This window comes from Rhynchophorus ferrugineus, unplaced genomic scaffold (genome assembly GCF_030347505.1).
Source record: "Rhynchophorus ferrugineus isolate W39M unplaced genomic scaffold, kcgeb_rfMv2 rfM10, whole genome shotgun sequence".
In the NCBI taxonomy this organism is placed as follows: domain Eukaryota; kingdom Metazoa; phylum Arthropoda; class Insecta; order Coleoptera; family Curculionidae; genus Rhynchophorus; species Rhynchophorus ferrugineus.
Window position 1 is genome coordinate 32,174,815 of NW_027472589.1, and position 17,378 is coordinate 32,192,192.

The 17,378-nt window shown below is 34.4% G+C and overlaps 1 protein-coding gene across 1 annotated transcript in view; it reads left to right on the top strand.

Annotated features, from left to right (window-relative positions):
* IRSp53 (Insulin receptor substrate 53 kDa) overlaps positions 1-17,378 on the top strand; it is a 265,161-nt gene that overhangs the window by 242,981 nt on the left and 4,802 nt on the right. The window contains exons 13-15 of the mRNA XM_076415642.1: positions 2,683-2,851; positions 5,518-5,661; positions 11,268-11,397. Coding sequence (XP_076271757.1) covers positions 2,683-2,851; positions 5,518-5,661; positions 11,268-11,397 — 443 coding nt within the window. The remainder of the gene's footprint in view (positions 1-2,682; positions 2,852-5,517; positions 5,662-11,267; positions 11,398-17,378) is intronic.

Here is a 17,378-nt window from a genome sequence, read left to right on the forward strand (position 1 = left end):
CATACTTTTTGACTTTCGTAGGGTTTTTCAATAACATCTGTTATTCTGTGGACCTAGTCAATTGTTGAGTGCTTGTTAATAAACCCAAACTGGTGTGTTGGTATTAGGTTTTTTTCTCTCTATGATCGGTTTTATTCTTTTCAACAGGAGTTTTTCAAAAACCTTAGATATTACTGGCAGCAGTGATATAGGTCTATAGGATTTTATTTCGTTTGGTGACTTCCCAGGTTTTGGGATCATTATAATTTCCGCCATCTTCCAAATATCTGTGACGTGCTTTAATCTAAATGCTGTACTGATCAGTCGGCCAATAAGTTGGTGAGTTTTATAATTCCCTTTCTTGGTAGTTTTTGCAGTAATTCTCCTGTTATTAAATCGTAGCCTGGTGATTTCCTGGGGTTAATGTCAGTTTTAATAACTTTGGTTAACTCTTTCGGCGTGACTAATTCAATCATCGAATTTTCAGCTTCTATGTCCGGCAAATTATGTTCAATATCAGTTTTGTTTGGTTTGAAAGTTACTGCTGTTACCTGATTTTCTAGATATTCAGCAAATGTTTCTGCTTTTTGGCGATTGTCGTGTACCCAATTCCCACATAGGTCTCCTCAAATTACTCAAATATTACAAACTTATATTATTTATTACAAAATTCTGTTACAGCTCCATCATGCTTTGCGTCTTTTAGGATTGATATTTTGACTGGATAATTGGGGGTGTATTAGTTGTAGTTATTACTTTTTACGTTTATTGATTTCAATCTTCTATTTTTTCCTTCCATTGAATTTTCGAACATTGTTTTATTTTGTCGATATTTTAGTTCGAGACAGAGGAGACAAAAATCACATTTTCTCTGATATAAAGTTCTATTTTATTTGGTAATATTTCGTATGTTCAATTATATAATTATTCTTAGAGAAAATGGAAATAATTTGTATTTTTGATATTCCTCCGAAGTTTTTTGTAAGATTTCAAAAATTCTATTTAGGTAGTTACTTAATACATTTGTTGTTTAAAACCAGTTGATATTTCTGTAGGCTTGTTTATGGACCTTAGTAGAAATCCAGGGATGATTTTTATATTTCGGGATTTTAGATCAAAAACAATGATAATAATTTTTAAAATTTGTTTTATTGTTTTTCAAAATATTCTCTGTGAAAGTAGTTCAAACGTTTTTCCTTTTCGATTAAAGCTCCTTCAACATCAATCTTTGTACACACTCGCTTTTATTTAAATCGAAAAAAATACAGATAGTCTGTTGTTTATTGTTTGTTCTTTATAGGGCAATTTGGTTGGACTAATTATGATTACACAGTATCAGTTCAACATATAGCATCAATATTTATCCATCAAACCCACTTGAAGACGACAAATCATTCATAAATAGTAAAATCTCACCGTTATTTATCGGTAAACGTTCAGGTCAATTTATTGACGACCTGTTCTTGAATTGTTATTCGTCCAGTACAATTTCTTTCGCTGGATCGATGTTTACCATAATCCCAGAATATAAAAGACATCCTAAGCTGCGTATATCAAGTAGTATATCTAGAAGAAGTACACGTATCATTACAGTTGTAGTTGTTTCTGCCAAAGTTATATCGTAATTTCGCATGTAACATTTTCGTGGAAACAATCATGTCACTTTTCCACGAATATTACAACAATATAAACTGTTGATGTTAAGATAATTGTAGTTTCGATGATCTCTGCGAGGAAATACGGCGATAAATTAATGGGATTACTTTTAATAGCGTCCTATATCGGTTTATTAAAATTCCCATCTAACTTTTCGATGTTGCTCCCAAGTTGTTTGTAAGATATTAAAAATTCTATCTAGGTAGTTATTCCATACATTTTTTGTATGAACTCAGTTGATATATCTGTAGGCCAGGGTGACTTTTATATTTCGGTATTTTGGATCGAAAACAATAATAACCATTTTTAAAGGTTTCTTTTATTGTTTTTCAAAATATTATCCATGGAAGTAAGTAATACAAGCATTTCCCCCTTCGGATTAAAGCATTTTCAACATCAACATTTTGAGCACAACTGCTTTTTTAAATATCGATAAAATGTACAGATAATACCGTTGCCTCGATAGTTTATTCTTTATATAGAGCAAATTGATTGGATTAATTATCATTACACAGTATCAGTTCAACATATAGTATCAATATTTACAGATCGAATTGGATAGAAGCTCACAAATCATCGATACACTGTAAAACTTAGGTTGATTTATCGGTAAACGTTCATATGAGTTTACTGATGAACCGTTCTTAAATTAATATTCGTCCAGTATAATTTCTTTTTCCGGGTCGGTATTTATTACAATCCCGAAATATAAAAGACATCTTAAGCTGCGTTTATCAGGTCATTTATCTAGAACAAGTAAATTGCATTTTGCATTTAGTATAGCAAATTGACATTTTCGTGGAAACAATCACGTCAGTTTTCCACTAATATTACAACAATATAAATGGTTGACGTTAAGATAATTGTAGTTTGGATGATCTCTGCGAGGAAATACGACGAGAAATTAATGGGATTACTATTAAGAGCGTCCTATATCGATTTATTAAAATTCTCATCTAACTTTTCGACGCGATACGATACTATTCCCAGTAATTTCGCCAATAACGCGTGGATAAAGTTATGCAGGTGTTTCCTGGACGGTTTCAGATCCGTCGAGCGATCGGTTCTAACAACATACCGCCTCCGGCCGCCCCCGCTCCCGTCCCGACCCCCTCGCTGCCCTACCAAAAGTCAGGTGGTACTCTGCCGCAATCGCAGAGCACTAATTTTGGATCGTCCAGAGGCGAGAATGGCGGCGCTCAATATTCTGCACCAGGTAATGTTAAAATATATTTAATTGATTGAATAAGTCATAATAATGTTTAATTGAGGGCCTATATTTTTTTTGCACAAATTACTCATTTTAGCTTCGATATATAACAATATTCTATTATTATAACAATTAATTAAAGAGATACAATAGTTTAGAGCTTAGAGTTATTTTATTCCATTTACATTAAAATACGTTAATCCACTTAATTAAAAATTGTACTTCCAAGTAACGTATGTTGTGTTCTTGTTACCTACGTTGCTGTTTTCTTAACAAAACATTCTAATGTCACTATATTCCTCCTTGGATTATTCTGTTATTAGCTACGTGTATTTTTCTTAATAAAATTGGATTTAATCACTGCATTCTCTATAATGCTTTTACCATATCTGCAAAATAGTTAGTATTCATTTTGTCCTCGCAAAGTTTTACCAGAAATTCTGAAGAATTACACACAATCTTTCACACTCTACAATACTATTTTCGACAGTTATATTCAATTTATTATATACTCACCTTTAGTTGTTTCCACTCTCATCACTCCGTCTTGGTATCGTCAGCATTGAATCTTAATCTCACATCCGGAAAGTTTCACTGACTAACACATTCTGAGCCAATATTCAAGACAATAACTAAGCTGTTAATTTCCAGTCTAGCACTAGTTGACAATTCCACCATTTATCAATGCCTCCTTCTGTTTGTCTTATAGGGTTCACCCAAACCGAAGAGTGTTATGGTACAGAGTGTATCGCTTCCCACATATCCAAACAGTTCTTGGTCTGCGTATTTACCCTTGTAATTATTTGCTACATCTCATAACAACTTGATTTTATTAAATATGCAGCGATAGGGAAGAAGAGGTTGCTCTCTGTGGCCATATATACTATGTTTTTTTAGGCCTATTTGTAAGAAAATAAATTGCATAAAACACATTTAAATATTGCATTTTATTGCATTTATATTTACCAAGCGACAATTTGAGATCTTCATTCTTTAATAGGGTATCTTCAAAACTTTATTTATATTCAGCAAGCCAATCCTTAATTAGAGTCTTTTCCGACCACTTGTTGGGATCATTCTGTTTCTAGCATGAAGGACAGTATACAACGTGGGTTTGCTATGCAACTTTCGACCCTTTTTAAGGCATTTTTCATAAAATCCTACAACATCTGAGGCTGAATTTTTTCGCAATTTCGTGACGAATATTGTCTTTAAGATGTTGAATCGTTTGGGGCGTATTTACATAAACTTTTGATTTTAAAAAACCCCATAAGAAAATGTATGGTGCTGTTAAATCCGGAGATCTGGCTGGCCATGCTAAATCGGCACTTCGCGAAATTAGTCTTCGTTGAAAAACGTCATTCAATTATTGAATTGTTGAACGAGCTGTGTGTGCTGTGGCCCCACCTTGCTGAAACCACATGTTCTTTAGTCCTTGCTCTTCCATTTCAAGCTCAAGGAAATTTCGAATCATGTCTTTGTACCGTTCAGTAGTAACAATAGCCGCAACACCTTGGTGATTTTCCAAAAAAATAGAGACCAATGCTGTTTCCAGCATGAATACCACACCATACAGTTGTTTTTAGTGGATGCAATGATGCTTCATGAATTAATTGAGGATTCTGTATTCCCCAAACCGACTGTTCTGTTTATTGGCGTGGCCACTGAGAAGAAAATGGACTTCATCATTCATTATCAATTTAAACGAAAAATCTCACAAATTGTAGCGGTTGATCAGGATCTCTCGGTAGCAATTTTTGGACTAATTACATTTTTTACGGGAACATTTCCAAGTGTTTTCAAAATTCGCCTTAAACTGCGTGCAGAAATGTGTAACGGAACCACGTCTCCGAATTGGTGTTTCTGAAGGCTCTGCAGCACTATCGCGCACCAGGGCCACATTTTCAGCGTTACGAGACGTCCGTTGTCTTCCAAAACGAGGCCTGTCTGACGTCGTACCGTACTGTCGAAAATTCGTATGTAAACGATAAGTTATGGTTTTGTGAGGCACTGGACGATTAGGATATTTTTGACGCAATTTCCATTGAGTGGCAATAATGGAACGCTTATTTTAGATTATTTTAAGATGGCGGGCACTCAAAATGACAGCGGCACTTAAACATTAAAATATTTCAACTTACAAAACCTAATGAAACGTCATTCTAACTTTCAACTTTTTTTTGTTTCCATCAACTTTTATTTTATTTACACTCTTCTTGTTAGCGTCTTGTCAAGTGTGGCGTGATGTTCGATTTTGAAATACTTATGTCTACACAGAAGTGGTGATGTGAAAAGAAAGAGATGCACATCCCCAAGTTTTCTATATGTAGATTCCATATTAAAAGTTATCTCTAAAAGGATGTTGAACGTCTAGACAGGTTAGAGGATTGGTTTATTAAAGTAAAATAAAAGTATTTGATATATTGAACCCTTCATATTTCATAACGTATTATGGACATACAGCATATGGACAAGTCTGTCATAAAATCAGCATGGCAAGCCTTCCAGGGCAGAGAAAGAAGAAAAGAAAATATAATAAACTCTCCTCCCATCATTTACGAGGACAAAACTTATCATATAATCGATAGTATTAAATTCACATTCACAAAGCTCAATATCTTCATCCATAAATACGACCGATAAAACGAACTAACGATTGTTATCATTTCCAGGTATCAAATCATCAGCGTCCACCTTTAACTTCTCCACAGGCGGTCCTCCAGGTCCGTACTCCACGCACCCGGCGCCCTCCCGAGAACGGCCCTCCGCCGGTTCCGGCCTACCACTCCACCTGCAGAGCAAAGGAGGCAAGATCGGTAAGTATCTCCTTGCCAGTGACTTCGGAAAAAATATGACCCAATTCGGTTCGGCTGTTCCGGAAACGCGAATGGAGAGCTGGGGGCGGTGTAGGGGTCTCGAGACGGATGATAATTAACAGTAATAGTAATGAATACTTTTATCTTGCGAGCGGAATTCTTCCGAATGATAAAACCGGTCCCATTTAGTCCGGAAATGGTCGGTTTTAGTGGGGGTCGTTTTGTCGGTGGATTAGAGAAAAATTAGTCAGGGACGTAGCACATTTTAAAGCATTTTTTTGTCGTGTTCATTTAGATACATGACTTGGAATGTATTATTTTATTTGTTTTATTAACAGCCAGTAAACCAAACTTTACACAGACTATTTAAAAGGTCAAATGAAAAGTCCCCGGCTTGACACATAGATGGCGCTACCAGAATTAAATCTATATGTCTTTTTGTTAGCACTAACCCTCAAAAGATGCGTGTGTAAATTTGAAAACTGTCGGATCATTAGTTTGTCAATTATAGTATTTTGAGTGAAGCTACTTTTGTTATTGTGAAAATAATGGATAAAAAGGAATTTCGCGTGTTGATAAAATATTGCTATTGAAGGGAAAAAATACAGTTGAAGTAAAAATTTGGCTTGACGCCGAGTCTCCGGACACCGCCCCAGGAAAATCAACCATCAAGGATTGGTATGCTAAGTTTAGACGCGATGAAATGAACACCGAAGACGGTGAACGCAGTGGACGGCCAAAAGAGGTTGTTACCGACGAAAACATTTAAAAAATCCACCGAATGATTTTTAATTGCCATAAATTGAAACTGAGTGGAATAGCAGACACTCTAAAGATATAAACTCAGCGTCTCCATCATATCATTCACGAATATTTGGGTGTGAGAAAGCTCTGTGCAAAGTGGGCGCCGCGCGAGCTCACTTTTGACCAAAAACAACGACGAGTTGATGATTCGGAGCAGTGTTTGGAGATGATAAAGCGTAATAAACTCGAGTTTTCACGTCGATATGTGACAATGGATGAAACATGGCTGCATCATTTCACTCCGAATTCCAATCAACAGTCACCCGAGTCGACTGTATATAATGAACCCGCTCCAAAGCATGGGAAAGCGCGCGGAAACAGTCAGCTGGCAAGTTGATGACGTCTGTTTTGGGATGGTCATGGAATAATTTTCATTAACCACCTCGAAAAAAGAAGGACCACCAACAGCGACTATTACATAGCGTTATTCGACCGTTTGAAGGACGATATCCCCGAAAAACGGCTGCATTTGAAGAAAAAGAAAGTGTTGCTTCACTAAGACAATGCATCGTGTCACAAGTCATTGAAAGCGATGGCAAATATCCATGATTTGGGCTTGGAATTGCTTCCTTATCCACCATATTCTCCAGACCTGGCCACCATTGACTATTTCCTGTTCTCAGACCCCAAAAAAATGCTCGCTGGGAAATTTTCGTCGAATAAAGAGGTGGTCGCCGAAACTGAGGCCTATTTTGAAATAAAGGACAAATCGTACTACAGAAATGGTATCGAAAAGTTGGAGGGTCGCTATAATCAGTATATTACCCTGGAAGGGATTTATGTTGAAAAAAATATAATCTTGCCAAAAAATGTGTTTTACTATGGTAGGGCGGGGACTCTTCAATTGACCTGATAAATGTTTCAAATCTTTTTAGTACTAGTGGTCGTCCTGTGGTTGAAATTTCACCATAATTTATTTAAATAATCATGTTTCTCTCACAATAGACTAAAGGGAATAATTTAAAATTAATGTTGATAAAATTCATATTCACAATATATATATATATATATATATATATATATATATATATATATATATATATATATATATATATATATATACATGTATATATATTACATTAATTAAAATAATAGATGTCTATATAGTAAAACATTAAAATATTTGCAAACTGTCTCAATAATTGACACTAACTAAAATGTCTTAAATGGCATTTTATTAAGTTTGATATCGATTATGTTTCAATAATCATCTCAAGCATAGCAAAGTGTCAGCAGAACTGTAACAACATTAAAGCATCAAATATTTTAAAGTATATATGATCTTTCTTTTCTTTTATGCTATAAATTTTGATAAAATTTTTTTGATCTTGGTTATTTGACGTTTAGCTCAGTTTTGCTTTAACCATTGTGTTGTGTAGACTTCCAAATTTTATTATGGGTAAATATACGCTAAAAGAACGAGCAAAAACAGTGACAATATTTATTGAAAATAATCGTTCCATTATTGCCACTCAGCGGAAATTATGACAAAAATTTCTTAATCGTCCAGTGCCTCACAAAAGCACAATTTATCGTTTACATGCGAACTTTCGACAGTATGGCACGATAGCATACTGTGGTGTTGCAGTTTCTGTTACTGCTGAAATGTACAAAGACATGATTCGAAATTTTCTTGTGCCTGAAATAGAAGAGCAAGGACTAGAGGACATGCGGTTTCAGCAAGATGGGGCCACAGCACACACAGCTCGTTCAACAATTCAATAATTGAATGACGACGACTTTTACAACCTGGTGATTTAACATGGCCAGCTATATCCCTGGATTTAACAGCACCAGATATTTTCTTATGGAGTTTTTTACAATCAAAAATTAGTCGTTGAATAAGCACTAAAAAAAACAATTCAATATCTAAAAGAACATTTAGCCGATATAATTTTTCAATCATAACGAAAAAAAAAAGTAAATACCAAGTAAATTTTTATCAAATTAATCAAATTAGTAGCTGAACTTTTGCCCCACGTTGTATGTTAAATGAATATTGAACACAATTAAGTAATTTATTTTTTACAATTTAGAAATGTATATTAACGGAACATATTTACAATCATTAAATGGACTATTTATTTTGCTAAACTTATTTTCATTGCTTCATTTATTAGCATATAGTCTTTACCTGGCATCCATATTTCTCACCTAAAATATATATTGAAAAAATAATTGATACACTAGGCTGGCTGAAACAATAATTCCTTTACCTAAATTTTTATATAAAATCGCATCGTTCTTTGCTTATTTATTCCACTCTTCGATCTCGCCCTTGAAAATAGCTTATCTTTAATTTATCTTCTATGGCTTTTGTTTATCTACTGCTTTTTACTTTGTCTTATGTCCCATGTGGAAACTAGCAACTAACCAACAACAACATTCTACCAAGCTATTTTATTATTGTTAATATTCTTTGTAACATTCATTTTAACAGTTTTATTATTTAATTATATATTCTTATTGGTCACCGTCTATAATTATCTTCATTTGTTGTTTACTGTTGTTATAGTATTGTTTTAGCATTGATAATAAATATGTCAAGATTAAAATCTATACAAAATGCAGTGGTTTATTGTATAATCAAAATTCACGTTAATAGCTTATTAAAATAGATACTGATGAAGACACATAATACATCTATGACAGCAGCATATAAATTATGAAACATTCAAGGTTTAAAAGAAAATTAATATTTTAAAATACTTGTCTAGATACTTGAAATAGATTTTGTTTTAATGAAAAGACCATTTTGTGACCATTGAAAGTAGGCACACATTACCACGACATTGTCCTTTATAGAACTATTTTTGTATTCTCAAATTCAAATAGTCTATGGCTCAGTAACTGAACTTCTACAGTTCGCCTTTGACGACCATACACCCTAAATCTGCTGTACAAATTTCAGTAGATTATGTTATTTCACAGCAACTTCACTGCACCTGGTGGCCTTATATCCTGAACTGCGATCCCTGTGACAGGAATCCACAGACTAGGAGTGTTTTTCAAAGCTTATTTCTAATTTGGAATAGTTCGTGGCTAGGGGCCTTGGAAAGCTTCAATTTACCTTTGCTGACCTTATAGCTTCAGCTGAACTATATCAAGGGCTGATTCGAGTAACTGAGAAATGATTGCCAACCCAACATCAACTTTTAATATCGTTTATTTTTATTTTTGTATCGAAGTATAATCGTTTTTAACTGAGAAAAACTCTTTTTGTCTACTATGTCCGTTATTTGTTTACTTTTCAATTTTTCACAGTAATTAATTTTCATATCAATTATTAATTTTAAAAATAAAAATCTGCCTTTAACTATAGCATGTTATTAGATAGTTTAATATACGTACAAGGAACTTTTATAAATTTTATTAAGCATGGATGCGTAATAGATGACCTTTAAAATAACTTTTCCTCGATTATCGTGAAATTGATATTGTAATCACTACATAGTATAAAACAAAGTCGCCTTTTCTGTCCCTATATCCCTATGTGCGCTTAAATCTTTAAAACTACGCAACGGATTTTGATGCGGTTTTTTTCAATAGATAGAGTGATTCAAGAGGAAGGTTTATATGTATAATACATGCATAATATACTAAGGCAACATTGCTAATTTTAGAGGTTTCTAACGTGATGTCGTAAATTAACCTATTTTTTTAGGCTTATTTAGCAATTAGCAAAAACGCTGTCTAACCCTACGAGTTAGATCAAATTAATGTACTACAGTATTGTACACCATAAAAAGGTCTACAAAAAAGTCCGCGATGGTATATGTTTATCTTTTAGGGATAACCCACATTAACCATTTTTATTATTTACTTTTTACGTGAGAAAATGGCTTATTTACGAAGCTATTTTAAGCAATACGGCATTAATCCTTATCGAATTAAGTACCTTAAATACAGTGTGCAATTAATATAGATCAATATGGTTCCTTACAGCATGTAAATTAAACAAATATTTTCGGAGATATTACAAATTTAAAATTTGCGTTTAAAAATGTGTAATGTAATAAAAATTGTATGAATTTAGATATTCCAAAGATAGCAGGAAATCTTCATAGTAAGTATAGGGGAAGAGGAATTGTTTTACTCCAAATTTAATGCGTGCAGGCCAAGGGCAGTAATGAATGAACCAAAAATACTGGATCGATTTTAATCATGTTTTCATTGAGTGACATAGGCATATATATTTTATGCCCGTGCATAGTCGGAGCGGGCCGCTATGTTTTTATATACAACGTTCATATTTTTTCTGTAGTGTATTTAATTTAGTATCAGCATTGCACCCGTGCGAAGCCGGGGCGGGTCGCTAGTTATTTTAGAAACAAAAAATGTTTCTATGCAAAAATTAACATCTGTTCTCGGAAAATTAAGTTAGACGCGATCAAAAGTTAACATTATTAGTTTTCGATGTTTAAACTAGATGAAGCTCTTAGGGTTAATGTTATTTTACATAACAGTTAATAATATCACTAAAATGGATATTGTACTAGAAGAAACGTTGCCGAAATTCACTAAAGACCGCGAACTTTTGGAGAAGATTCTTCTTGTTACTGTTTGGAATGCAGTTCGGAACTATGACATTTTTGGGGATATGTTAAACAATTTATTATATTGAAGAAATTGTCAGTTAATCTATATGCACGTGGTTTAAAGATGCACATTTTAGGAATGTGGTTTTAATAGAATTGTCATGGGGAAACGAAAATTGTGTCGTAAATAATAATTATGGCCTAAAATATTTTTTTAGAGCCATTTTCACACATACTATACAGAGTTTTGTTATTTTGTTACAGGAGGTCCTGTTGGAAACGTATCCTTACATTCCAGTAACGATTCTGGTTTTTCAAATGACCCACCTCCTCAGCCAGAAATCGATTATTCCGATGACGAGTCGACTGCCGGCCAAACGAAGTTACCTATCCGGTAAGTAACTTTATTTCATTGTCCTTAGTTGTGTACAAGATTTTTTTGCGTAGTTTCGCTTCTTTTACTTGATTAATTTTGACGATAAAACATGGTGAAGAGAAATATTACAATTGCAAGTTATCCAGTTTATTTAAATCAAATTATTGCTTGGGTGGCCTAGAGAACTACTTGGTGTTACAACACATTCTCATTTTTTATAACAAACAAAACAAAATTACCATCGGTGGCAACATAAAATATAATGCGGCAGCTCTTTAATGATATTTGTGAAAAAAAAAAGACTTTAACAGAGTTGGAAAAATGTAACTATATTATTATTAAGAGTTTGCATATATTTTGATAACTCGATATTTCTGGTAACATGGTAGTATTGGAGATAGCTGATTCATCTTAGCAGGAGCTGTTTTTGAGAAAGAGAGCTTCGTTTCCACGCAATAAGTCTTATAATTCATTATCTTTGGGCCTTTTCCGTTCTCCAGGCTGTTCCTTGTCCTTGTCATTCTCACCACTTTCCATTCTTTTCACCACTTTCCGCTAGTCCCCTGTCTTCGTCTTTTACCTTTTGAGTGTATATCGTAGTCTTTCTTTTGTTAAAGTAAGATTTGTGCTGAAGTACTATCCCGCGGAACACCTGAATATATTGAATGCAGTTCAATATATTCCTCACCCTCTTTCACAATAAACTGTTTATCTATGAGGTGTCGCCATACGTGTTATTGCATAAGACAAAAGTCTTTTCAGTTTATGTAGCAATCCAATATGCCACACCTTGTCAAAAGCTGACATATCGAGAAATACAGCAGATTTACATCTTTGTTTATTTGATTAATATTAAAATGATCTTCTAATATAGAGAGATAGAACAAGTCTCAACTAACAACGAGCAAAACTTTGAATTTCTACGAGAGATTGATTATTATCGTAAGATTTCACTCATATGAATCGTTCTCTTAATTCCTAATAATTATCGTTTGTTTTTAAATACTTTAATAAATACTTTTTTATGATTTTCGTTATATAATATAACTATCCTGACATGTAGAAGATCGCTTCAGTAAGTGATCTGCTGTACAACATTACATTCTAAATCTATTACAACTTATTCTAAATATATACTAACTTATTCTAAGTACTATTTTAACTTATTCTAGAAATGAACAATTCGAATCACACTCGTTATGGGTTCTAAGGGGAAATAACGCTGAATCAGTTTATATGTAATATGGGGCATCGACGATGACTCGCAACACTCTTCTGGAACCTCTGTAGTAGAGATGCAGAAAAAATATCGATATTTTTGGGCGATATTTTTTTGGCCGATTCTTTTCGGATATTTTTGCAAAACAAATTATAATTTTTAGTAAAAATATGTACCAGTTTTCTGTAGAAGAATATCTGTAAGAAGCTATCCTGTATTTTGGTACTTAATTAACAAAACTTTAATGTTTTTCCCATGTTAAACGTCGATCAAAAACCATCCCCAGATATTTAACGTTGTCTGCTTGCGAGAGTTCATAATTATTCATTTTTACTGGTGGACAAGTCCTTCTACAAAGGGTGAATGTCACATGGGTAGATTTTGCCTCATTTGCTTTGATATGCCATGTTTTCAATCACAATTGGACTTTGTTTAGATAGAGTGGGAGGTTTCCCGTGACCGATATTGGATCGTGACCATAAGATCGCTCGTGGAGTATCGTCAGCATATGTTGCAACAGTAGTGTTTTTGAGGTCGGTAGGTCAGCGTTTTGCGAAATGACAATTACATAGTTGAAAGATATGACGTTCTCTGATACAGATTTTGGGGCTTCATCGTTCTTCATGATTTAGTTTGTACTGCAGCGCCATATGGCTGAGCTGAGAGCTAAATGATGATGTACGATGAGCCAAAATTATTGAAGATAAGATCAAAGTATTGATAATTGACGGTATTGACCTGCTATTTAACATCTAAACGGTATTCAGTTAGAGCAAAATGCAAGAGTTCAAGTACTTGGTATCAGTAATACAGAAGAAGAAAGTGGCTGAAGACCTACCGCTGATGTAGTAAGACGAACCGATCAAGCTATAGGAGCTTTTACATTTCTAAAATGGTGCGTGTGGAAGAGAGGAAGTATTATAATCAATACTAAAGTCCGCCTCTTTCGAACTCTAACATTGCGAATCCTTATGTATGGCTCCAAGACTTGGACACTGTTATAGTTCTCCGTCTATACGCTTAAATTATTGCAAATGCAATGTTTGAGCTAAAATCTTTATGCTTCTCTAGGAGATCCTTGAGTTGTGTTGTTAAGGAGAGAACAGAATGCTGTAAATAAAATGCAATTTATTTTCTCTCTTCCTTGCAAAAATTAATGGACAAAGACCAGTTGTTTATTTAAATGAATAATATAAAAATATATAAATTTAAAGTTGTTAAATTGATACGCAGTGATCGAAATCAATTCGTGGGCCGTTCGGTTCTTCTCGGAAAGTTTCGATCTACAAAAATCATTTGACGGTTTTCATCGCTTGGTTCGGAACCCAGAATGCATTCTTTTGTTTATAACCATACTTTTTTAAATAAATGTTTTGTGAAATGGTAAAATAATGATGAATTGGATCGAATAGACGCAACTGATTATTCTGTTCTTTTTCTCTTACTTATCTTTTCTGGTTAAATCTTCCGGATATTCCTTTGGATAATCTTGCTTTTCGCTGTGGATGCATCCGTTTTTTTATTAGGGATGATCATCTCTCGGTTCTTGGTAGTGGCTGAGAAGGTTGTTTCAAGAAACCCTGGAGTTTCATAGTTATTTCCAGAAGGATTTTAGGTTTTTTCCGCCAAGACCAGTATCTCACACCCATCTTTTACTAATAGTACATACAATTGCCTGACCTAACCAAACATTCTATTGCCTCAGGTTCTAGTTTTTTTCCCAAATATTACAAACATTATGAAATACAGTTAAATGTTCTAATGAATCAGACCTCTAAGTTATACAAACACAAAAGACATACTTTCCCTAAACTTAAAACTCAGCAATTTTCTTAAATATAAATAATTATAATTGCGTCGCAACAATCGTATTAGACTGAAGTCATTCTTTTAGGGTCGTTACAGTTAAGGAACATTTTCAAAGTTGCAAATTAAAATAGTTTGGACGAATGAAAGGTGAACGAATTCCTCACAGTGGCGAACTCGCCCTTTGCGTTTGAAGACGCGGTTGACGTGGGCGCGTCGATCAGGAAAATAAGATCCATCGGATAACAAAATATTCTGTAGAAAACCCTGTAACTCCTTCTAAATAGGCAGCAATAAATCCGAAACGGTCACTAATCCAGATCCTGCACTATTCGTTTTGTTTTTGGTCGTTCGCTCGGCATTAAAGGCACCGAACGACCGGACGTCGGCGCTAAATTGAACGAAAAATTATACCGTCCGAATTTCCGCAAGCAAAATCGCGTTTTCACCTGGAAAATCGCAACGATCGCAACGGCCTCTCGGGAAGATGGGAAACAAATGACTGTGATTTCGCTGGATCGCGACGGGGGCGGGGTGGTGGCGACGACGGCGGGGAAGGGCGGGGACGGCCGTCTGCATGCGGAGCGACGGGGTCGATCCAATTCAGGTTCGCAATTGTCATACGCGATAAGTGTTTGTTTCTTTTATGTCGGAATTTTTCCGGATCCCGGTCCTGCAGTAAGCGGGGGACAGGAGTTTCCGAGATGGAATTGAATTGATATTGCGTGAACAAAACTTTGGCATTTCTTTATTGAAATAATCGGATTATACCCACTCTTCTGGGCGAAAATATAGACCGAAGGTTGTATTAATATTCTTAATTATATAAATATACACTAAAAATGCAATAAAACGTAACATATTATCTTCTATAAATACATAATTGAGCTGCTGTTTGTTAGTCTCACTAAAACTCAAGAACAGCTGGACTGATTTGGCTAAATTTGACGTTGCAATATTTGTGGAAATCCAAGGAAGGTTTATATGGTGAGAAAATGCGGAATCACTGCTAGGAAAACAGTAAAAACAATAATTTTGTTTTCCCATACTAAAGCTCCTGCTACTGCAAAGGATTGATATTTTGTTGGTTGTCAAATAATTGTGGATGTACGATGATACGATGATCTTGTGGTGCATTTTTATCCATAATAAAATTTGAACGTGTACACAATACAATTTTTAAAGCGAAACTGAAGTAAACGTTACATAACAAAGATGGCGCGCAGTCAAAATGGTAACGCTACTTTTACCCCACCTGTTATATTATTAGGTTTTAAGTCAATAACAAGGTTTTCCATCAAAACTTCCTATTCGAACTGTAATAATGTATCCTTCATTACCCTTGCAACGGGCACATCATGCAAGATTATGAGTTTGCGTCTGGTACTCGCTGTTACTGCTCTTTCTTGCAACAATATGTCATTCAATTAGTTTGGTTTTAGCAACTTTTAATACACAATACCTACTGAACCCCCCACATACTCAGCAAAATTCTACGCTCAATTCCAACGGCCATTTAATATGGATGACTCTTCTGGACATTTTTCGCTTAAGATTGTCCCCGGAGATCATCAGTCACAATGTGCCACAGAAAACTGTTCTTTTTCGCCTGGAAAGCAATGAAACCGCGATGTTGAAACAGTCCGAAGTAACATTTTCAGTCAGTTCTTGCAAGTCATGTTCTCTGTTTTATCTGAATATTTTTTTTATAGTTAGAGCTCATTTTGCATCTAATAAAGCTTGAGATGAATTGCCTTTGAACATTTTTTGTTCCTCTAGGCCGTACTGATATCAAATATTCTTGCCATTTAGCAATATATTGTCTCTGCTTCAAAGTTTGCAACGATATGGATTAATAGATATCAATGATGAAATTAGTATCCGGAACTTGCAGGATAAAAGGGATTGTTATAATATATAAGTGCTCTTGCCATTATACTTAGGCTTTTGATTTTTGCAAACCTGAAATAATATTATAGTACAGCTATCGCTTTACTTAACAATATACACGTATCGCTACCCTCTATTTAATGTTAGCCAAAGAAAAAAGTCTCTATTGGCGACTTGGGTCAGCCATTTCGATGTTAGAAAAAAAAAGAATATAACGGCGATGTCGAATATCTTATGAAGATGGGCCTATGTAATTTAAAGAAAAAAGTAAAGCGTCTCCAGAGACCCTTCCCTTTTTCTCTCCTTACTTTTATTTCTTTTACACGAAGACAGGAATTGAAAAATTTATACCGAATTTATAGGGCATTTACTATTATAGCTTAGCAATGTATTGACCTCATGATTATATTATATATATTCTTTATAACTTGCATTAATTAACACTGTATTAATCTGGAGAACCAAATAACTTGGATATATTAATGAAAAGGACTAGCAAAGTATCAGATAAAACCAATAGTAATAAAGGTGCTTAATTTGCCAACTAATTTATTGCTTTTTCAAAATATATTCATTCTTCCAGCCAGTTGTCAATGTATGTTCAATTCAATCAATTTTGACAAAAATCATCATTTTGGATGATTATTTTTCTTGTCGGAGTTTGCACTCTTACCTAGGGTAATCACAAATATTAAACCATGCCCCAGCAGGGCTCGAACCCGCGACGATCGTAACAATAAGAGGACCGTTCTCTCGCCTTTACCACAGCGCCAACCAAGCCGGCAATAAATAATATATTACCTCAACAAACTTCTGTAAACACAAAATTAATCTAAAAAATATTTTCTATACACAGCGTCAAGTCTCATATATATTCCGAGCAATTTATGGTTTCCTTGAATGCTATACGTCTTTATCTATATTTGAAGGAAAAAAAATGTCGAGAAAATATAAACAAATAAAACTCGATTTTGCAGATATATGTAGAACTTATCTAGTATTTCGATATATTCTCTTCACCAAGTTTTAGCACCTTATCGCATGTTTGTATGTTTATTTATCAAATTATGTTGCTTTCTCGCTT